Here is a 23,275-nt window from a genome sequence, read left to right on the forward strand (position 1 = left end):
GCAGACTAAGCGTATGAAGATCCTCACGCTTCATTAGTCTAAGCAATATCAGTCTTTAGCCAGAATTAGTAGTTTCAACAGGCATCAACTCACAGGTGTTATTGTATCTTCTGAACTGAGATGTTAAACTGATTTATGTACGACTTCTTCATTTTAGTTTAGAAGTAAAGTATCAGCTCTCAAGGAACAAAACCATTAAGGGAAAACTTGAATCATAGTAAATAATCAGGTGGTGGAATTAAAAGTAGAGAAAAATAGGCACTTACTCAAATGCAGAAATGACAGTTACACTGTCATTATATGAGCTCTGGTTAGCAGCTGGTTTTATTCCTTACCTATGTGTCCATCTAGGCTCTCCTTGTCTTTCTTAAACAAAGGGCTAGACTTCTTTTCGGGTGAATGGCTAGCTGTACTAAGTTTAGATTCCTTTCCTCCTGATGTGAAAGTTGCAGGACAAGTATTAGGGATATTCTGAAGAGAGCCTAGTTTCCAATTAGTATGGAAATACAATACTTAGTACACTTATGAACAGAAGTTGGTTACTTAATCAATCAACTGCAATGAAGCACCTTAAAAGATAAAATAATTTACGTATTTGCAAAGCATGGCACAACTGTTTACTGGAATCAGCTAAAACCATCTCAAGTCTATTACCTTCACTTAAATCTTGTCCAAAAAGATGAAGAGAATTGACTAATAAAGCTACACAGCAGATGAGAAGGGATGTTATTGATGATTGCACCATATGTTAAATAGCTTCAGTCAACAAAGACTCAGAAGAAGCTATCATCCAAAGGCTAGTAAATGGCCTGTAATCACTACAATTACGTTTGTATCAATCCACTACCTAATGTGCAAGTAGAGACATCACAGATCTATTATCACAACTGACAGTCTTGACAGACTTCGCACAGAAGTGAGGACAAAATGATCATAGAGCTACCTCCAGACCACTGGCATGATTCGTGCAAGCGGGTTTCAGTCTAGAGACCTAGCACTGCGCACACTGATCAGAAAGGTGATCATCACACCGCTACCAGGAGCAACTCTTGGACAGCACAAAGAAAATGGCCTTTCACAGCTTCTCATTTCCTTCTCATACGTCCTAGATAACAAATGTCTGGCCTGCCTTCCCCGGATGGTCAGCAGGAATGTCACAAGGCTTGGTTCCCTTAACACCTGGTTAAGCTACTGTGGAAGATGATATGAGATAAGAATTCAGTACTGATGATACCCAGATCACCCTCTCTATTCTAACACAAATCACAAGGTCCTAGTCAGACACCAACCCAGGTAAAATACGGTTGACTGCAGCTGTGATGCCAGACACTGGAAAAAGTCAAAGATCTATAAACACATGCCAGCATTCCAGTACTCAGAGGGATCTTCGCTAATCATCAAATGGTCTGCAAGCCAGCAGTGTTGGTTACCACCTTATTTTGATCTGTTCTGAAGCCTGCACCTGGAGCACTGCAAACATAAATGGTTTAACGTTCTGTTTATCAGATCAATATTCATCAAATCTCAGGTAACATGCTTTTTCTTCCCCCCCCCCACCCCCAAGGAATACAATCTTTTCATTTTTAAATCCAAAATTTCTGAAAACTAAACACAAGGACTTCAGATACTTGAGAAAGGATTGAATATGCTCTCTTCAGAAAATGTGTGTTGCCCAATTCCTCCTAAGTTCCTAGCTGTATGATTTATACCTACAGCAGAGCAAGTTTTGCCTCACTGATGTGTTTAATCTTTATAAAACAATCTTATACAAGGTATGTTAAGTCTTACTAAAAAAGTGCTGAATATTACTCTGCACTAAGCATTTCACAAATTTTTAATTTGATTTCATGTAAAGATAACATGCAATATTTTAGCAACAAGTACATACTGTTCACTTATGCTTAGTAATGAAACAGAAATGAAACACAGATTAAGCATCACTCACAGTTTTGCAAAGCATATTCTTCTAATCTTGTTAGATTATAGAGCAACAAGACAGTTTGGGGGAAAATGACAGAAAAAAAATATATATATATATTTGTAGACCAACCAAAATACCATTCTGAGAGAACGCAATATCGAAGTCTCAAGAGCAGACTAAATTTGTAGTTGGAACTGTTCACACAGAATGTAAGCACACTGAACTGAGTAACACCCTCCACATAACAAATCTATGCAGAAGAACTGGCTACTGGATTCATAAATGCAGGCTGTGTGCATTGAATAAGCATAGAAAATAATAAACAAGTATATTTAAGTATTTATGCTATTCCTATTCAATAACCCTCTGGCAAATTTAATAGAAAGAATATCCTCCTTCTAGTTACCTTCTCCTCCAGGTTTGGTGCGCTGCCTTGATCCTTTGGTTGAAGGCTGCCTTGATACTCCTGTAGGACTTTCATTCTTAAAAGCAAAAACAAACACCCCCCCCACACACAGACACAGTTTTAAATTATATATATATTTACACACATCCATTTTATATATGTGTGTGTGTACAAGTGTACATGTGTGTGTGCATGTACATATACACACACATGCATACATTCATTTACAAAATTGAGCCATGCACATAGGAATAAAAATATGTAAGGTCTATTTTCTCAGAAAAGTCAGTGGACTTAACCAGGAGCAGCAAGTCACTCAAAGGAATAAGATGCCTAGAATTACCTTAATGTTTTGGCAAAATTGTCTATTTGTAACAGATACACAGTTCCTCTTTGATCTTCTAGGAAGTCTTTTTAAACTTGATTCCAAAATAGAAGTAAAGAGGTGACAACTGAAAAACAGTGCCACCAGACTTGTCTGGCCTTCTACTCAAATGGCAACTTCCCTGGACAAAGGCCCTGGACAAACTAAGCAAACGGGTCCTGCCAGAAAGACCAGCGAACAAGCAATGGATCACCTGAAGGAGGACTTTATAACATGATGAGAAGGTTCAGCTATTTTTCCAGAAAAAGGGACTTTGAATGCATAAAAGGAGGGCTTTGTCAGCACCTGGTACAAAAAGAACAAGAACGTTTGAACATGTAAAAGACTGAACTGGAGGAAAATTGAAGACACTTATGAGGACTCTGACATAAGTCCAAAAGTAACTCAAAGAGGCCAGGAAATGAAAGCAAGCAAGCATTATTGTGTTTTCTCTGGGTATAGCTTGCACTGCCTGAAGTACAGAATAGCTGACTGGCAATACAGTCTGTAAAGGCTCTACATTACATACTTCAGTGGTCACATGTCCTTGGAAAGGAGCAGCTTATACCAGCAGGTCCTTTAAACCAGGCTTAAACCAGCTTAAACCAGGCTGGAGGTTGAGAAAAAGATGGGCATAAGCAACAGCAAATCGAGAGAGGAGATCACACTGGTCCCAGATGAGGCCACCTGGACTGTAAGGTCCACTGTGTGTGAAAGGATACCTGAGCCTATGTTCAGGCAGTGCTAGAGAGGCCTAAGGCGGCTACAGCACTTGCATTATAAAAAGGCTCAGCAAACAGGACTCAAAACATCCTGGTGAGAGCAAGCAGAGGAACAGGTCTGGGAGAGATGCCACTGCCACAGGTAGGATGTAGTACAGATTCACTACCCACTCTACCTGAAGAATGGCTGGGGTCCAAATGCCTCCAAAGGAGGTGCAAGGTGTAAAGGAGGGCTCCTGCCAGCCTGACAAAATACCTGGAGAAACGGGATCAGGGTGGGAAGGAGGCCATGCGTTATACCAAGCCTGGACGACAGAAGGGTCTGAGGGCAGGCACTATTCTGCCATTCCTCCTGCTGGCAAATCTTGACATCCACAGAGAAGACTTCTGCTTACTTGCAGACTGAAGGATGGAGCCAGTGATGGAATCTAGCCTGCTATGAAATCACAGCTCCCCTCTTCTTATATTACTGTACAGAATAATAAACCAGGAGCTTTCAAAAAAAAGCCGTTCATGCTTCTAATAACTTTGCTGTCCTTTTACCTAACTCCCCAATTTCATTAGCAACATTTTTTGCTAAAGATGAAGTGACCACAACTGAACACAGCAGATGAAGTGAGATTTATAGAACGATGATTTACAGAATGCCATTTTATGCTTCCTATAGTCTCTATCCCTATAATACATCTCTGCATCTCGTTCAAAATCCTGAAGTATGCTTAGCACCTCTCAGGATTTCCTCTTCATCTGTTTTTTTTTTTAATGTTTCTGTGAATTAACAGTTTGTATCCAAAAATTACTGCCAAACCTACTGATAATGTCCGTTTTCATATTGTAAATGTGAATTACATATTGTTCCATTTCTATGCGAATGTTAAAGTTCTCCAATAACCTGTAGGAGAAAATTGCCAAATTACACAATATGAAGACATTCATTTTCCATCATATCTTATGTATATGGTAATGAAGCATAAATGCTACAAGGGAGAATAACACTGCAAAAAGGTGTTCAGAAATATAGGATACTGGTAAACATTTAATCAAACTACTTTAAATGACCATGGCACAGAGCAACATCTCACCTCTATAATCTTACAACAATGCACCCACTGGCACTGGAGATACAGTTACATGAAGAAGATAAAGTTTACATGCCAGGAATATAGTTATAACTTTGCTTTCAAGGCAAATATTGCTTCTTTATATGCTATAATGCACCACCAGCTCAATGGAAGGTCTTGACAAACAAAGGGGAACTGCTTATCAACAACTGAAAAAAATCACAGTATGTAAACTGGGATAAATGGACTAGATCAACTATCTGTAGGTGCTTTATAGGAAAGCGAGCAGTCTAAGCAAGGATCACCATCAATAATTAGTTTAGGTAATTGAGACGATCCATTTCCTTTACCCCAGCTATTGCACTATAACCTGCATGTTCAGAATTTCAGGAAGCTGGTATTCAATAAGCCAAAAGAAAAGCTTACATCCTATGCTTTGCAAAATCTAGCCAAATGAACAGTACATAGTACTGAACAACACATGTAGTTTAGACATAAACTATATTCACTGGATTATTGCAATTTATATTTGCACTATAACCAAAGCTATCAATATTTTCGTTTCACCCTCTTTAGGAAACACTGACACTTTATAAAGAAAATACATAAAAGTACAAAAAGGATAAGTAACATTGAAGTGGTTCATTTTAATTATTACTATCTTTCACAATCATAACGCTACGCAAGGAGCACAAGTAAAGTCCACATACTATCAGAGTCTGGCTTTGAGAGCCTGCAGGCCACATCTGGTATACTCAAACATTTGCTGCTCTTTGGGTAATTTAATTATTAACACAGGTGCAAAAGGAGCTGAGAATAGGCACCAAGGTTTCTGGAGGAGTTGATTTAGTCATTCACGGTAGGTAGCGAGTGTAAACACAATTTAACATTTTTGTAGAGCCACATGTGCACACTGGCAACAGATGCAAAGTAAAAGCTAAAATTTAATCAGTAAGGTAGCATACAAAAACATAAACCCCACAATATTTAGGATTTGAGTCTTTTTGAAGGGAGATAAAATAGATAATTCTTCTTTGTACAAAATCAGAGGCTCCAAGACTTTGAAGAACAGTTAGTGGAGTCAATTGTACTACACTTCATCTCACACCATCCTGGAAAAAACATATTAAAGTGGAACCCTTGATGTACATACACACACTTAGTAGTTTTGTGCAGTTATAATTCTATTTGGAGAAGTTACAACAGTCTGCTGTAAACCATCCAGTCTGCTGCTTTGTTCTCATTATTGATTTTCACGTTAAGAAACGAGAAGAATGATTCCCAATAATTGAGCAGATCAAGGAGAACAATATACTTTGAAAAGACATTCTGCCAAATTGTTAATTCCTCTCCCTTTCCACACACACAATAATCATAGTCTGCATTCATGGATGTCATGAACAGCTTCTATCAGTGACATTTATGCACTGATCCTCAGGCTCCACTTGATCTGATTTTGTGAAGAAATCTACTGTGACAGCTCAGAGAAGATCTTGATGATGTCCAGCACAGGATACACACAAACGCTCTTTATTTTTGTACATAGCATATTGTGCAACAAACTATTCCTCAACAAATAAACACAGCTCATTTCTAATGCCCTTACTGGAAGCTACATCTCCCTCAAAGATTTTCTTTATTCTTTCCCTCAAACTGTCTGTATTTCCAATATTTACTCCTAAAATGGCTATTACTGTTATTAAGGCGCATAATGTACCAGTCCGCAACAGCAACAAGGAAAGAGCTGTATTTGCTAAGGTCAATATGACTGCTGTTATTATAAAGTTTATTAGAAAAACCCCAATCAACTATCTTTTCCTGAAACAGAGGCCTGCAGGATGATGTTCTATCGGTGTTAGCTTCTACTAACTAAAACCTTTCAAACAAAGAGAACTTTTTGAAAAATCCTGCTTGTTAAATGTAATTTTTAATGTTTGTCTTCTATTGTGTGAACCACTTCTGAACAACTGATACCATGAAGAGAGAGGGTCATTCATAACACTGGAAGAGAAATATTTATGAGCCATGTCCAGGAGATTTCCATGGAATGATTATCTCTGCTGCTTCCAGGGTAATGTCTTTTTTGGAATCAGTAGTTGTTTCATTATACATTCTAGATCAGTTCCAAAAGAAATACAAGAGCATTAGATGTGACTTAGAGGATGACTCAAATGACCAGCTCCAGAGCAACATAGTCTGTGCTGCAAAAATGAAAGCCACTGTAGATGTGGCCAAAAGTGACAGGATATTACAAAAACTTTAGCCAAAAGTTTCTGCAGCCATCTGTAAAATGGAAGAGACTTTTCCAAGGTGTTTTGCCTTAGGGGTAACTGACATACCTATTCTGCAGCCGCTTTCATATAAACAGCACCATATGCTCAGGGGGTCTGTCTACAACCTGAATCCTTTTTTCGTCAAATGACAAAAAATTATCTTTATTATTTAGAAGGTGAATCAGTCATGCTATGAAGTGTTCATTTTACACAAGACTCTTACTTGAGCTGGACTGAGAGCTAACAAAATACAATTTTACTTCCTCTGATCACAAACTGTGTGATATACAACAATTAGCTCTTGAATCAAAAGGTACTCTTCTTTACATACACACCTTAGATTGCTTGCCATGTTGTTAGTCATGTGGTAGTCAAACGTTTCTTTTTGACTCCTATTTAAACTTGCTTTCTTTTAATTTCAGAAAATTATGAATATCCATGTGAGGACTATTACCTGCTGGGTAACATACAGGGTTTCTATAAATACATTATTTAAAAAAAGCGGGGGAGAGAGTGTCAACCTGTCGAAATTCAAATGTCATTTTAAGGTTGGCCTCTGACAATTAGTAGCAAGTAGCAATATTGCATATTTAAAATATTTAAAGTTTCTAAATAAATTTATTCTCTAAAATAAGTGTAGCATACAAGCCATTCAGCCTGAAATTCCAAGGACATCGCAAATGAAAGAAACATTCCCATCTCCCCCACTGTTTCCACGTCTTCATGTTGCTATACAGGCAGCATGTCTGAAGAAAGGATCCAATTCAAATATGGAGGAAGCAAGACCCAAATCAAGTGGAAGGCAAATAGTTCATTGTGAAATGAAGCTAGGTGAGACTTGGAAAGAGAGAGAGAACCTGTGGCTAGGAGTGCGAGGGCAAAGAGAGCAGGACTACAAGCCTGGGGTGGGTAAGTGAACGGAGCAGGAACAAACCAGAAGAGAAGGGGCCAATCTTTAGCGTAGAAGAAAATGAGTGACGTATACACGCTGGCTTATTAGTCACGGCTTAAAAAGGCTGTTTCAAATTGTTTCATCTACTGTGCACCGTATTTACAAAAAGCTACAGATGGATGCTGAAGATTTATTAATTATGCAGCAGAGACTACAAAATAATGCAATTAAATACTCTGCATTTGCATAAACACAAAAACAATTTCCCTTCTTTTTAATACACTTGTTTCACTGCCCTGTGACTTAAATGGAGTTAGGGTAGTATAAATCAGGGCAAATCCCTGGAAATAAAGGCATGACCCTGTTGTGAAACTACTGTGATGACAGGAAGATCAACCCCAGTCCATTAAGATGCACTTCCCAATTATTTCCTGTTGGAATTTCCTCTAAACCACTTTGTGCAGCTATCTTAGTTCTCTAGCTCTAAAGATCCATTGAGAACGTTTTCATTTCATTCTTCTTTTCCACAGTCTTAATGAGGTGACCATTTGTCACGCACTGGTCTAAAGTGTGTGTTTTCATCACCTAAAGGCTAAGCAGTGTCTACTGTTACGCAAGCAAAGGAAAAGCATGTCATGTAGATTTAAGGTAATAAACCAACATGCCTTGGATTCATTCCCAAAAGCACTTAAGACGGGAAATGGAACTTTACTGCACTAGCGTAGTATTGTGGTGCCCAAGAGCACTACGATAGTTTGGGATGGGGCTCACAGTTTCCATTAGCGACCCAATTTGCAGGAAGTTTGACTTGGCTACGAACATTTGCTTCAGGCTTAAAACTATTTTATAAGCTCTCACTCCAAGTGCCAATACTTTAAAAAGTTTGGTTGGATTTCAGTCAAAGAACGGCTATAAAAATTTGTCTTCTAATGTAAAAGACATGATGATGTCAGTAGCCCACTGACTCCCAACAGAGACTCCTGCTAGACTTGGGATCCTGCCTATTTTTTCCTAGTCTGAACTGCTTTAGATTAATTTATTGAAGTATTCCTCTTTAAACATTTAGCCATATGGCTCCATAATTCCCCAAACTGCCTCAGGTCATCAAGAAGCAACAGATGCAGACACAATGGTATCACAAGCAACTGCTACTGTTCAGAGGCAACCAGTGAGCCTATATCCTGTCCTGTTGTCATCCAGCTCCAAAACACAGGCCCCAGGCACAACACTGGACTCATTTTCTTTCCCAAAAGGGTAACTTCTATTAAAGTACATAAAAAAATCAAACAGATTTCAAGGAAAGATTCACAGAAATATACAGAAGGTTCTGAACAAACAAATATTTTCCTGAAGTACCCAAAACATCAGCACACAGAACTAAAAATCTGGAAAATGAAATTAACTGAGAAGACTTTTTTTGGTTGTTGTTCAAGCTAAGAGAAATTCAAAAACAAAAACATAACAGATGAGGAAGTAAACCAGCATTATCTGCAGTGTAATAAATCTATTAACAGAAATCCTTGATTTAAGTTGACAGAGCCCATTTGAGAACTCTAAACTTGGCATCTACTTATTTTTCAATCCTACCTACCTTACATGCAGATTCCCAAACCATTCTAAAATGCAACACTCTCAGTATTTCACCTTCCCAGATCTTCTGTACTACTAACCTCATTATCTGGCTGGTACTTGCTGTCTTTAGTTGGCCTCTCCATTTTTCTAAGTACAGGTTCCTCAGAATCTGTGGACTAAAAGAAATAATTGCTTTAGACTCAAGTGCTCAACCACGAAGCTGTGTATGTGCTGAGGAGCAAGCCACTTACCTGAAAATTTTGAAAGGGGAAATGAGCATACAGTAGAACTGAGCAAGTTACAACAGTATCCTTATTTATCAACCTGTCTTCTTAAATTTGCCTCCCCTGTCTGTTCCTGAAACCCAGAGAAGTCTCAGACAGTGCTAAAATGCACGGCCTGTATTAAAGCCAAGATGGCATCAGACACCAGCAATATACCAAGAACCTAAGCAAATAAAATTCATAGTTAAATATTGTTATTTATGAGTAAAACCATGAAAGGAAAAATCTTTAAGGCCAGCAGACAGGTACTGACAGAAGTGCTTCCTCACATCTAACAGAATTAAGCTACTACCTAACGCAAGTACCCTTGATGTCTATTAATCCCTGAATCTACTATGAAACAGCATGCAACACAACAGAAATAGGAAATATTTAGAGGAGAAGAAAAGAGTATTAATAAAGGCAATGAGCAGATGGCTCTTAAGGCAGTTTAGGACTTTACACAGAGAAGGCCTGAAGTATGGGATAATGGTGGAAATGTGTTCCCTCTCAAACAGGCAACAATACTTGCAGAATCCACCACGAATAGAGCATCCTTGCAAGAGGGAAATAATTTGATCTAGATGGGCTTCCCTTCAGTTCTTTCAAGACAAAAATCAAGTCGGAAATGAGCAGCTTTGGCTAGAAGGCCAGAAGAAAAATACAGATGTATGATGCATATATATGACGTACAGATGTATGTACATCCTATGTGTCCTACTGTGGAAGAAGTAAACTTGAGAGATATTAATGATCAATTATGGCCCAGAACTCCTCTTTTGAACCCTTTCTTTCCCCAGAGCAGACTATGGCTGCAAACACAGCATGCATTACTGGGGAGACACAAGAGGACATAAGTACATGACTCCAGCAGTCGCTGCAACCTGTCGCTGCCAAACAGAATCTCACGTCATCAGGAGAATTCAGACAAGCAGAGTGCAGAAAAGGAGCTGCTTATTAGACGATGAAAAAGCACAGTCGGGGGAGTCTAACGGCTCAAATGAAGATATAATATGACAGTGACAGGAAGCTACACTTACAGCCTCAGTCATACTCTTACCAGAACAAGTCTGTACTGAAACTTTCACTTAACAAGAGCAATTGCTGTTAAAAAAAAAGTACTTTAGTTGTTACATGAACAGAGAATACAAATATGCCAGCTTACTAGAAAAAACATTCAAACTCTACCACAGCATGCCCAAAGTTTTTGTTTTTTTTTTTCCAAAGTAAGATTTCTATTACCTTTTTCTCTGCTTTATCCTTTCCATGTTCTCTTGAGTGTTCCCCATCTTTTCCTCTGTCCCTTCGTCTATCCCTTTCCCGGTCTTTTCCCCTTTCTCTATCTCTGTCTCTTTCCCTAGCCTTATCTTTGTCTCTTTCTTTCAGTCTGTCTTTTTCTCTTCCTCCTTCTTTCTTTTTCTCCCTTTCCCGTCCTTTATCACGTTCGAGATCTTTTTCTCGTTCTATGTCTCCTTTTCCTTTGTTTTTTTCTGTTTCTCTTCCTTCCTTGGTTGTTCTGCTTTTGTTTCTTTCCCTTTCTTGTTTTTCCCCTTCCTTAAAGTTGTCCCTTTCAGCGTCTTTGCGCCTGTCTTCATTATCCTTATGTTTATCACTTTCCTTTTCTCTTTCTTTGCTCTCTTCTTTCAAATCTTCTTTGGGTTTTCTGTCTCTGCTGGAGCTTCTGTCTCTAATTTCAGAGTCCCCTTTACCCTAAAAATAAAGTAAAAATTTAGCTTCAATATATGGCAACTCTATCACACAGTTACTTTACACAGAAAAAAATGTGAGGTTTAAATAAATAAATAAATAAATAAGAGGCGTAGTCGCTTTACCCCAGGAAAGCTGCAAATCCCTACCTCTTTATCTCTATGGCTTTTTTGGTCTTCTGCTCTGGATTCTCTGTTTTCTTTATCTCGAGACTTAGACGAGGGAGGTTTTCCTTTAGCATCAGCTCTTTCCCCAGCTAAGATCTTTTTTACAGCATCATCACTGGACAGCTGCAAGGAACAGAAAAATCTCACTGAAATGAATATAAGTTATTTTAATAAATACCATCTTTCTTTCTACCTCTGCAATCAACAAGATTTTTTAAAATAAAGCATGTTTCTGCTCTTTTGGAAATATTCTTTCATTTGTATACTAAAGCTCTTTTAAAACAAACACCTCCTTGTAATTCTTGCAATAATTTGACTCTATGCACCAGAACTATATAAATATATTGTATTTTTTTGTATTACAGCATAATAGCAATTCTCATTGCAATGGCTTACATTTTTTTCAAAATGTTGATGTAAATTATTGTCAAGCCTCAAACCACAACTGCTAGGTTGGTTAAACATTTTTTAAAATAACATTATGATGTTGTATTTGCAACACTGCAGTTTTACCTAATACTTATTCAATCAGAAACAGTTGCTAAGAAAAGAAGGCAGAGAAATCTACATTAAGAACCACTTTCAATAAACTTCAGTTACAAAGTTTAAAAAGCATTTGCATCTAATTCAGTTCTGCAATTTTTTTTAAACAAACATTTTTATCAGGTCATTTGGACAGTAAGTTAAAGACATGTTTCAACGTCCAACTGGCAAGGAGTTTAAGTATATTAAAAAAAAAAAAAAAAATCACATTATCTTTAGAATTCTCCTTCTCCTTCCTGAAGCAGCAATATCTTTTAGGTCACTGAAACTGATATTGCCCCGGGGCTCGACTCTTGGTGTGTAAAAACAAAACTATGAATTTTGGTGGGTTTTAGCATTTGGATGTTCACATCTGTACAACAGAAACATTTCCCTGAACTACGCAACTCCAAGTAGTATGTTCAGCTCAACACTAAAAGTATCAAGTTAGAGTCTGAAGCAAATTTTTCCACAACGCACAGCAAGTTTATATTTCACAGTAATGAAGGTCAAGGGGCTAATTATCTTAACTCAAATGATTAGACTGTATCTTCTGGATACTACATCTCATCACAACATTCTACAAAGCTATTCCATCAAGTGCTTATCAACTTCCTCCTTCCTGAGCTCAAGCAATTCATAAGAAAGAAACTCATACCACTCAGCTTATTAAAACAAAATAACATAAATTTATATTAGTAGATTACCAGACAAAGCTAATCCAAACCTGCAGGCAGCCTGTAAACACTGTGGTATTTCACAGTTCAATATATACAATTTTTTCACACTCATTACTCCAAGAATTTTAAATACCTTTGTATTTCAAAATCTCTGTAGCTCTGTATAAGCAAAGATTCCCTATTATCTTTAATTTAACAATTATTTTAAGAACAATATGCCTCTGAGGTTTTATAGAACAGGTTATCAGATTTCCCCTTTGCTGCATTTTTGTATTCAGAAAAAAGGTACCTCACTGGAAAAAAATACTTTCATTAGAGAATTAAAGATCTGAGAAAAATCAATCAAAGGTAGCAGCATCTCTTCATATGAAGATGCATAATTAATGAGTTTGCATTCAAAAGTTCAAAATTCTGAAACTTCATATTCTGCCTCAAACTTAAGAAATTGTATTACATGACCAATGAATAAGGTAAAAATTAGAAAACAGTATAAATTAAAAGCAATCATCTATCCAAGATGCATTTGTGTGAGACCCCAGCTTAAACTCTGTGAGGAATCAGGTACTATATATCTGTTAATAATATAACTGGTGACCCAACACAACGCATCTTGTGTTAATAGAAACAGTGGATGAGTGTCAATATAGTCTGTCAAAAATTGAGCTCTGGTAATATATAGAACAGCTCAATAAAGACGTTACTGTAAGTAGAGACAAACTCTTAATAGCGACGTCATACCTTATTTAAGCAACACCTCCCAATTGCTTGAAGTAATTCATTGGTTTTCTCAGGTTCATGTCCAGCTACAACACGTGCTGGTTTTACCGACAGTGGCTCTCCTGTTACCAGTACAACAGCATCAATTGCCTTCTGAAGAAAGCTGATTTTGGCATCTTTATCCTGGTAAAACAGTAATTAAGAAATAATACTAATACTTTAAAATAATTCCATATATCAGCTAAAAGCTAGGAAACCTCTGCTGGGAGGAACGTTTGCAGAAAGCGTCTATGATAGCAGCAGCCAAACTGTTGCTCACGAGCAGGCTTTGTAAGGTGTGCAAGCTGGAGGGCAAACCATCAGGAGCTGCTTTATCACCATCCCTGGGTTGCCCTGGGTTGCTGCAAGCCCAGCCTAGTGCTGCCCGAAGTATAAGGAAGGGCCTCTTCTGAGCTCAGCTTCTGAGCCTGGAACAAAGGACTGAGCCTAGAATAAAGGACAAGTTCTGTTCCTCAAATCTCTCTACCTCTTTTTGACCCTCCAAGCCATGCCACGTATTCAGAGGTTGCCTGCCAGGTGAAGACCTTGGCATGTGGTTTGTAGGGTCAGGAAAACTGGCTACTACCTCTGCTTTATAGTTAGTTACTCATTTCTGATTAAGAAATGACAACTTTGATAATGGATGTATATTGAACTGGAATGGCCAAATTAAAAGTATAACTTCATATTTTTTTAATACGCTTATCATTTCACTCCAGTACATTAGACCACTGTAAGACTTCCAGCATTCTGTTTTCAAAAATTATATATTAAAGAACCTTAGGTTTTGTTCAAAGAATCATGCAAATATTTCCAAAAGAATCTCTGAAAGTTGCAACAGGATTGTTATTGCAGATACTGCTCAGAGAAACAATTCTTGCACAGAATACTTTTCAACACAGATGTCCCAAAGTTACAGGACTTATATGATTCTAAATTGTGGGACTTGCATGCTTATACTTGTACTTTGTAAACCAGACTTAACAGTGAGTAAAGAAAACATACGAAAGATGGTGGGAAATAGGGACAGGCATATATGACCGAATGTGTTTTAGTTTTAAAATTACACCTTGACAACAACTTTCCCCAACTACCCTCCAAGAAAGATGATACCTTTTGGTGATTATAAAAAATCATTAAAAAAAAAAATCTCTCTCACAACCCCCAGGTTGGTTTTACCACCCAAGTGAAAAATCCTGGGGGATTCCTTGCACGGAGAATGAAATTATGATGTGAAATCTCTGCAGCTGCAGAATACTTGGGGGGGAAAAAAAAGTTTTATTAATAAAACATCATAAAATTCATGGAATTTTTACCAGTCCCGGCACAAAAGTCTACTTACTCATCCTTTACGCTGATGAGTGAAGATAAAGAAGGTATTATACCAGCCTTTTGAAAAGCAAACCCATGTGAGAAGAATTTTGTATGTGCATTTTAGTAGGCGTCTTTTGAAAAGAATATAAATTATGGCTTCAGACTGATAACTGAAAAGCTGACCAGTGGCATTTCAGTTACTTTAGAAAAGTGAGCAGCCATAATTATCCAATAAAACACCTAATTTCGCACTGCACTTACTATCTGGGTATCTCAGGTGCCCAGATCCAGAGTGATCTGCATCCAATTTGACAGCGGTACCGATACAAAGGGAAGTAAAAGAAGCGAGTATTATCTTAGCTGAACAAGGTCAATAATTTTTAAAGGCGATCTGGTAGCATTATCTAGACCGGCAGCATTGGAGGTTACCAGAACAGTCTATGCGATATCTCAAGTCCCAAAGCCGATCCATAAACAAAAGCTGGGTTCTGCTGCAAGCATGAGAATGATAATTAAACACGTGGGAAGACAGTCTCCAGAGTCAGGGTACTCCCCATCTTTGACTCTTCTGAACAGATTAAAACAAACAACTGCCACATAGCTAGGATTTTGAGATTGTCTCCATTAACATCAAGAGCACTACACCCTCACCAGTGCTCCCTGCATACAAAAACAAAAGGACGGAAATACTGCAACCTCCTTTATAATAATAGCTGTCTCTCCTTTCAGGGACATACGCAGTCTATTAATTTAGGGAATTTAGGGAAGGACTCTCTTCCAAACTAAGCACATTTTCAAATAAAGGTGATCCGAAAGTTTCTCCTACATCCTTGTCATTTTTAGCAGTTATTTTAATCAGTGCTTTCCAGCCAGATCAGAAAGCTCATGACCCCAATGGGAAATCTACAGCTCATACAGGCATCAGAAAATAAAGTCCTATCAAAATAGAAACATCTGAAACAGGGCTGAGAACTTAAAAACTATTCAGCAAAGGCTCTTTTCTGTTAAACAAAGGTATCCATGCTATTCTTTGTGGTAAGCTTTTTTTTTTTTTTTTTTTTTTTTTTAATAAAGCTGACATGAAAGACAAAATTAGCAAGTCTGATATCCAATCTTTCCACTTACAGGAGGACAAACTCTTCTGACAAACATGAAGGCAGCCATACTGTAGAGTTACTGTACAGTATCGTACTGTAACAACTAACTGTGCAGTTAGTAGTTAAAGTGTATTTGTTCCAGGAGTCCTGACAAATCAGGAATCTTCACACTTTAAATTCTCCTCATGTCTCTGCCACGCTAATTGCTTTGCCTATACGACCCTGAAACAAACTACAACTCAGCAAGGACCAACTGAATGCTCTGCAGGCCAGATTTGGCTCATGGGATGCTTCCAGCCTGCCTCCCACCTCTTTTTACATAGGAGGAGGGGCTATGACCTGGCCTGACCAGCTATCCAAGCACTACCCATTATCCTAACAGTGAAGCCACAAAAGGCAGCCCAGAAGAAATGCTGGATGCTTGGAGTTTAAAACCCCACTGTTAAGTCCATGTGGGAGAGGTGAGCTGAAACTAGAAACAAGCCTGTTACAGCACATACTGATGCGTGACACTATGTGTAGCTCATAAGGGAATTTCCAAAATAGGAGGCAGTCCCAACAGCCACAGAGGTCAGACCAGGAGCATTACCATGGCCTTGGACTTTCCTAGCTTCAGGCTATGCTTCTAGTGATCTGCAACTGCACTGAACAACCAGCTTCCAAAGAACAATCTCCATTTTTTCCCCTCCCACGGCAAGCACTCTGGACTACAGCATCAGGACTATTCACAAAATGGGTACAGACTTTTCCTTTTTCTGAGAGCATCCTGCCCATTCCAGGTCTATGTATCCATTGCCAAGATCCTCACACCAGATGAGGATCATCCCTTGGCGTTACCTAAAGCAGATCACCTTCGCATGGAAATATATACAGCTATTCACAACATGGACTCCAACTGCTGTTCTCGGTCTCTAACTCTCTGCACTGGTCTCCACAAAAAGATTCCTCCCCTTTTTTCACCACAAGAAGATCACTCTCCCGATTTTCTAAAACTCCAACAGAGATTACACTGATGAAGCATCTTGTAGGCACTGAGTCTTCCTCCTGACCTGTGTTTTGAAAAGGGGAACACGAACCATAGATGTTGTCCCAAAACTGCAGCATTTTGATCTCCTTTACTTGAACTCATGAAAACCATGATCGCATGCACTGTAGAAGAAATTCTCAGAAAGGTACTCAAGAGGCTGGTGTAACTTCACAGATGCGATGGAATGCAAATACAGAAGCAAAGATCTACTTAATAGTTGCCAGGAAATCTGTTTTTTTTCAATCCACAAAGAACAAAACGCACAGAGCTCTCCAAACAAGAAACAGCATGCACTAAGCTGCTCCTCATCACAGAACTATTGACAAGCTTCAACAGGGAAAGTACCAACAAAAACAATCAATCCCTTGTATAACTGATTCAGATGTTAGTAATCTAAACAACAATACAAACATCCACAGAAATAAATGTACATATCAGAATAGTAATTATCTGCACAAATTGCATAAACAACCTATGCAACTGATTGTATATAGACCTGTATATATAGGCTCATAGACCTTGTATTTGTAGTTGTTACACTAAACAATCCCCAGTGGACATCGCTTTCTAACCAGGAACATGCAAACGCTACGTTACTTGCCATGAATTGGAAACTCAAATGACAGTCTAGTTTTAAATCAAGTCTGCAGCTGCAGAAGTCAGCATCTCTGGCTGAGCAGAGAGGCAGACAGGGGAAGAAGAGCAAACACAGACTAGAGTCACTCTTGTACGCAACAAAAACATTTTTCATTAATAACATTAACCTCCTCTTTCAGTAGTTAGGTATTTGTAGATAGTGATAAAACTATTATAGATTGTATATACCAGATGAGCTCCTCAGAAAGTCCCACAATATTAAGCAAAAATATTTACTCTGTGTGTGTGTGTATATATATATATATATATATATAAGCAATAAACCTAAAAATACGCATTCTGTCGAGAGACCACCAGTCTCTTAGAAGAGCTGTGCATGGATTCCTAGTGTCTATAGTTTTATTGTCAGTGGCTATTTACCTCAAGGCAATCTTACTACGTAATGGTTATTATTATCTGTAATACAATAGTACTTTGGAAATCTAGATCTCGCCATACATTAGATCTCACTGTTTTGAGATCTGTACAGAAACAGTTCTTTTACACAAGACTGTTTGTTTGTATCCATATACTTAACAACACCATGAATGCAATCTGTAGGTATTCTCCTTTTGCGCCACATAAAATAACCAATATGCAATACCTTCTACTGCATCTTCACAACGTTAAACTAAAGACAATCACTTGAAACTGAACACAGATATAATGAAAAATACCTTGTGGCAAGTTTCAAAGAATCCTTTAAACATTAAAACCAAATAAATAAGGAAGTTTAATACCCACCTTAACATTATCTGATTTCAATTCAAAATCCGTGTAAAGTCCTTTCATAAAACCTGTTACTCTAATTACCTTCAAAACAGAGGAAAAGTATTGGGTTAAGAACACTTGAACAATCCATTTGAACAACACTTGAGCAAACAACGAACAAACAATTTTTCTGGACAAAAATGGTCTTTGTGAACTCCCTGGCAATAGCAAATCTTTCAGTCCTACTTTCAAAGAGGCTACATCATTTAGAATTAGTTCTAGAGCAGGTTTAAAGGTGCGCTGTACCTCTGAATACGCTCTGGAACATGTTTCAGTGCAACTTACTCCTTCCTTACTGTTCGAGCCTCCCTTCCCACTTAATTCCATCCTTAACCTTGATGTCTGGGAATCCAGAAGATTTAGGCACATGCTTTTCAAAGGGCAGCGGTAAGTTAGCAGCCAGGTGTACGATTTAAACGCAGCTCTCCATTACTCCCTTACTGATTTCTTCACATTCAACGATATACAAAAGCGGCAGCTCAATAAATATAAAAATTAAGCCTCATTTTAAGGGGGAGGTGGAAAAATCAAGCTGTTTCGATGCAAACTTCATTAGCATTTACTATCTTCCAGCAGCACCCCGCGATCCCTGGGGCTTGTAGGGAGATGCGCGGCCCCCTCCGGCGTCACCTCATCCAAAGGCCACGGGCTCCGACGCCCCCCCGGGCACGCGGCGGGAGGCCGCGGCCCCCCGGGGACCCCCGCTCCCACAAGGCGAGGGGCCTTGGCGACAGCCCGGCTCCCCGCGGCCTGGCACGTCCCCGCGAGGCGCCGCCCCGCCCGGCAGGGGGCGCCCGGGGCCCCCCCAGCCCCCGCCGAGGAAGCAGGCCCACAGGCAGGCCCCGTTGCCTAGCAACGGCGGAGCGCAGCAGGCCCGGCGGCCGGGCTCCCGGGCCCACCTCGGTGATCACATCGTGCAGGTAGCGGAAGGGCGGCTTGCTCAGCAGCCGCTCCGTGAGGGGCGGCTTGCGGATCACTTGGCCCAGCGACTCCTGCGTGCGCCGCACCACCGCCTCGTTCATAGCGGCGGCGGGACCGCGCCGCCGCCGCCGCCGCCGGCTTCGAGCCTTCCCGGCCTGCCCCGCGGCGCAGGGAGCCTCACTGCGCATGCGCAGCGCCCGGTGAGCTGTTGCTAGGCGCAGCGGCGCGGCCCTAGCAACCCCCCCACACACACACCCGCAGCCATGTTCGGCCTTGCCCTCCCCCATGCTAGGCCTGGGCAAGATTGTGCCTGCCTCAGGGCGCCCCGCCTCGGCCCCCAGTGCAGCACCGCCCTTCCCACATACGCCTCCATGCCCTGCGGTCCCTGCCTCCTCTGGTGGGGCCTGAAGCCCCGCTGGCTCTGAGGGACCCAGCTGCCAAGGGAGTCCCATGAGGGGGGTGCTAAAGACCTGGGCTGGGCTGCCTCGTGCTGCCACAGGTGGCTTTATGGTTGCCAGGTACCTGGGGGTGCGGAGGGTGTTGCTTTATTTAGGATCTGTTTGCTTTTTAACCTGTGCACCCCACCCTGGGATGCCCACTGTGTGCCAGGGATCAAAAGGAGGATGGATGCCCTTGCACCATGGTTCTGCCCAGAAACCCCCCCAGGCACGTACGTGGTGTGTTACAGAAAGTGTTTTGCTTTGCCCCGCAGGTCAAAACTGTGTTTTCTGTTCCAATGCTCTTTATGCAATGATATGGCTTATCTTGCTGTCTTGGTAATAAGTCAATCTAGAAAACCATGATGTTTCCACCATGGATATGCAGGTCACTCCTAGTGCATGAGCGCAGCAGGACCAAAGCTTCGAGGAAGCACTAGACCGGCTCTGCGTGACTGGGGTTCATGGCAGCCCTGTGCTTCCAGGGACCGTCCCAAACACGAGCCCAGTAACCACAGCACATGCTCAGCAACTCCAGCTCTTTCCAGCAGCTGTGGAGGTACCACAGGTGCTATATGGGGCACACATATGTGTGAAGATGTGTCTCCCGAGTGCCCAAGTCACTTTGCCTGCACAGTTCCTCAGAGCAGTATGTGTGCTATCAGCATGCAAATGCGTATTTCTATCTAGTCCTTCTCTGACCGATCAGTCCTAAAGCCTTGCATGGGAGTAGCCAGGGCAAGCTAGTCCAGAGCTGCCTGATAGTCGCAGATCCATGTGACTTCAGGTTAGCATGGAAAGAATTTTGTCATGTATCTGTCAAAATTTAGTTCCCTCTCCAAATGCTATTCACAGAGTACTTTCTTACAAAATAAAAGTAAGACATTTCTGTCGAGATGCAGCATCATTTTAAACCTATCTAAATCCTACTGTAGGGTACTCAGAAATGGAAAGTGGATTCAAGACCTAGCTCTTTTGACTGCAGAAGCCTTTGGATTTTCTTTTAAAGCCAATGAAGTTATTAGTAACAAAGATCTAAGAACACACAATTGGCTTCAGCTTCCTAACTTACTGAGCTAGCCAAAGCTGAGCTCCTTATTCAAGCATTGCCTACAACATGAGAACAAAAGATAGCGAGAATGTTCACACAGGAACAAAGCTTGGAGCTGAGGAGGGAGTGATTCCAGCTACTTAACACCCAGATGGTTATAAGTACAAGCAACCTGAAAGAAAAGGGAAGAAGTTTTGATGCCCAGGCCAGCCAAAATTCAGCTCTGTATTCAGGAACTATTTACAAAATGAAAGCACAGTGAAGCAAGTATAAGGTGTGGCAGTTTGTTACGCAAATAAAATTTAAGATCTAAGGTGTCCAGCGGTGTCAGAACAGCTGGACCATCTGGGAAAGAGTCCAAAAGCACTGACAGCTAGTCAAAACCCAGTCCCTTATTTGAATAATTATCAGATAAATAGTGAAGCATTAAGTGCTTATAAAGTTAAATTATATCTTATGGGGTTTTTTTAATTGTTCTTGACATAAAGATGTAGAAGGCAAGAGTGAGGTTGGGAAGAAGGAACAAACTTCTAAATTCTCTGATCCCATATCACACTCCCTCTAAAGTCAGGACAAGCTAATTGAAGGGAAAAAGCAGCACAGGACTGCCAGCACCATCATTGTCTCCTACAAGGACATTTCCACCAGACAGGGTACTACACACTCCATGCAACCTGCATTGTGGTTCCCACATTACAACCTTTATCAAAAAACAAAAACTTTGTTCCCAGTGCTTGTTCATGTTGCTTCCTACCTCCCTGATCACATTTGGAGCCCTAAGAAGGAAAATGCTGCTTTTCTGCTCAGCCCATCATGACTGTTAATATTTGAAATCTAAACATCAATAGGGCTGCATGCAGTCTGTATTGCTGCACTGTGATTGCCTGCCCATTTAACAGCCCAAACTTGCAGCTCACCTGCCTTGCTAAATAGCATTTTGCATTTGTCACACTCATCATAAAAGAAATTGTTACAAGTTCTCCCATGCCAGCACCAAGTCTTCAAATAAGACAGAGTAGAGCCTGAGTGAGAATGAATCAGAATCAGCTTAGCAACAAAAAGAAAGACATTACAAAATAGATTTATGTGGTATTAGTTCAGGCATGGAAAGAGGTTATTTTTCTGCAGGGGAAGACAAGTGGGCAGCTTGCATGCTGACAGAGTAATTACACCTGGGATCCTGAGAGCAGGTAGTTCAGCAGGAGGAAGTTGTAGGGAAGCAATTTGTCTCTTCTCTCAGTCTGACACGCTCATAAATTGATGAGGTTCCCAGACAGACTGTTACTACAGGATCTGGTGAGCCTGGGAAGGAGACGAGGTGTTGACAGCTTCTACATCCAAGGGCATCAGAAGGGGTCTCAGAGGAAGCAAGAAGACTGGGAAGAAGTTGCTCTGGGGAAGAGAGTTTGTTTATTTTGGAATCATGTGGTTTATCTGGACTTCTGCCACCAGCTCTCTATGGAGTGTCTGTAAAGCCCGAGAAGAAATCTCTGGGGCTTTGTTAAATTTGACCTTTACCATGCTCGTTTCACTGAAGAGGTAGTACCCTGAGGAAGCATGGCTCAATTTAGCTGATGAATCAAAAGCTAGCAACTCACAAAAACTCCATGAATCCCTGTGGACCTAAAGGGAGGCACTGGAACTCAAAGAATTATCCTAAAACCACAAAACAGATAGCTTGAGATTTAGTCTGGAGACTAGTGCTTGAGGCTTAGTTTGGAGACCTAGCACTTTTGAGGACCTTGGACTAGAATTGCTAGTAGAGGTTGGGCAAGTTGAGACCTTGTCACATGGGGTGAAAATGGTCAGAGAGAGTATCTAAGACATGGTAAACATGGTAAACATGCCACAAAAGCAGCTACAGTTAGTGAACTATGTAAGCAGCGGAAGCGCTTACACATCTTTAATCCTGCATTGAGAATCTCACACAGTCCTCCTGAAGATGCCAGTAGGAAGTGCTGTTGACCACATAGCATCAATAGGAGATGAAGCAACTTACAGATTGGCTCATGTCAAGATTCACAGATCTCGCACACATTGCAAAATTCATCCTAGCATCAAGAGGGTCACAGAGAAATTTGGTATTTCAAGTAGACCACCACTACTACAAGCAGGAAAAGACATAATGCATATTGCCTTTTCCTCCAAATTTTACCTCCTCCCACAGCAGGGGACCCGACCTTTCCAGTCACTAATTTGACCTGATACCACAGAATTCCTTTGCTGAAGTAGGCTGGAAAGCAGCAAGACGGCACTACACTATATATTGCTGGCCAAATATTCAAGGCCTAACTGCCCAGCAGCTGGAATGGAAAGCTTCCTAGCTCTGTTTTTCTTTACATACCACAAACAGTAGGATACTATCTCCACTCTCAGATGATCTTATGATCTCAGTAGCATACATGTGCACATACATATATATATATATACACACACACACACATACATACACATACATGCAGTTCCCAACCCATGTCAGCCAAACTACCAAATGCTCCTGAAAAATATAGATGCAGCCTAACAATAGAAAGTACCCTCTTCCTGTCTCAAAGACATTTCTAGTATAGACCAGACCAGAGGATACTGGTATCAGGGCATTAGTAACATGGAGGGACATACAGACTGCATGATCTTTGAACAACTCTTGCAACATTTTCAGTGATGGTAAACAGCTGAGCAGGGGATCCTGTCCAAATCCACGCGTGGTCTGTTGAA

The 23,275-nt window shown here is 40.4% G+C and overlaps 1 protein-coding gene across 6 annotated transcripts in view; it reads right to left on the reverse strand.

The window, feature by feature from the left end:
- Positions 1-19,222, reverse strand: part of TRAF3IP1 (TRAF3 interacting protein 1) — a 71,905-nt gene extending 52,683 nt beyond the window's left edge. For all 6 annotated transcript variants that reach the window (XM_067298653.1, XM_067298651.1, XM_067298650.1 and 3 more), the window contains exons 1-7: positions 19,051-19,222; positions 18,125-18,193; positions 13,289-13,450; positions 11,331-11,471; positions 10,717-11,184; positions 9,310-9,387; positions 2,328-2,403 (exon numbers count right to left, since the gene is read on the reverse strand). In XM_067298653.1, the coding sequence (XP_067154754.1) occupies positions 2,328-2,403; positions 9,310-9,387; positions 10,717-11,184; positions 11,331-11,471; positions 13,289-13,450; positions 18,125-18,193; positions 19,051-19,173 (1,117 nt within the window). In that variant the 5' untranslated portion in view covers positions 19,174-19,222. The remainder of the gene's footprint in view (positions 1-2,327; positions 2,404-9,309; positions 9,388-10,716; positions 11,185-11,330; positions 11,472-13,288; positions 13,451-18,124; positions 18,194-19,050) is intronic.
- Positions 19,223-23,275: the final 4,053 nt, after the last annotated feature.

The sequence above is a fragment of the Apteryx mantelli genome, chromosome 6 (genome assembly GCF_036417845.1).
Source record: "Apteryx mantelli isolate bAptMan1 chromosome 6, bAptMan1.hap1, whole genome shotgun sequence".
Lineage (NCBI taxonomy): Eukaryota > Metazoa > Chordata > Aves > Apterygiformes > Apterygidae > Apteryx > Apteryx mantelli.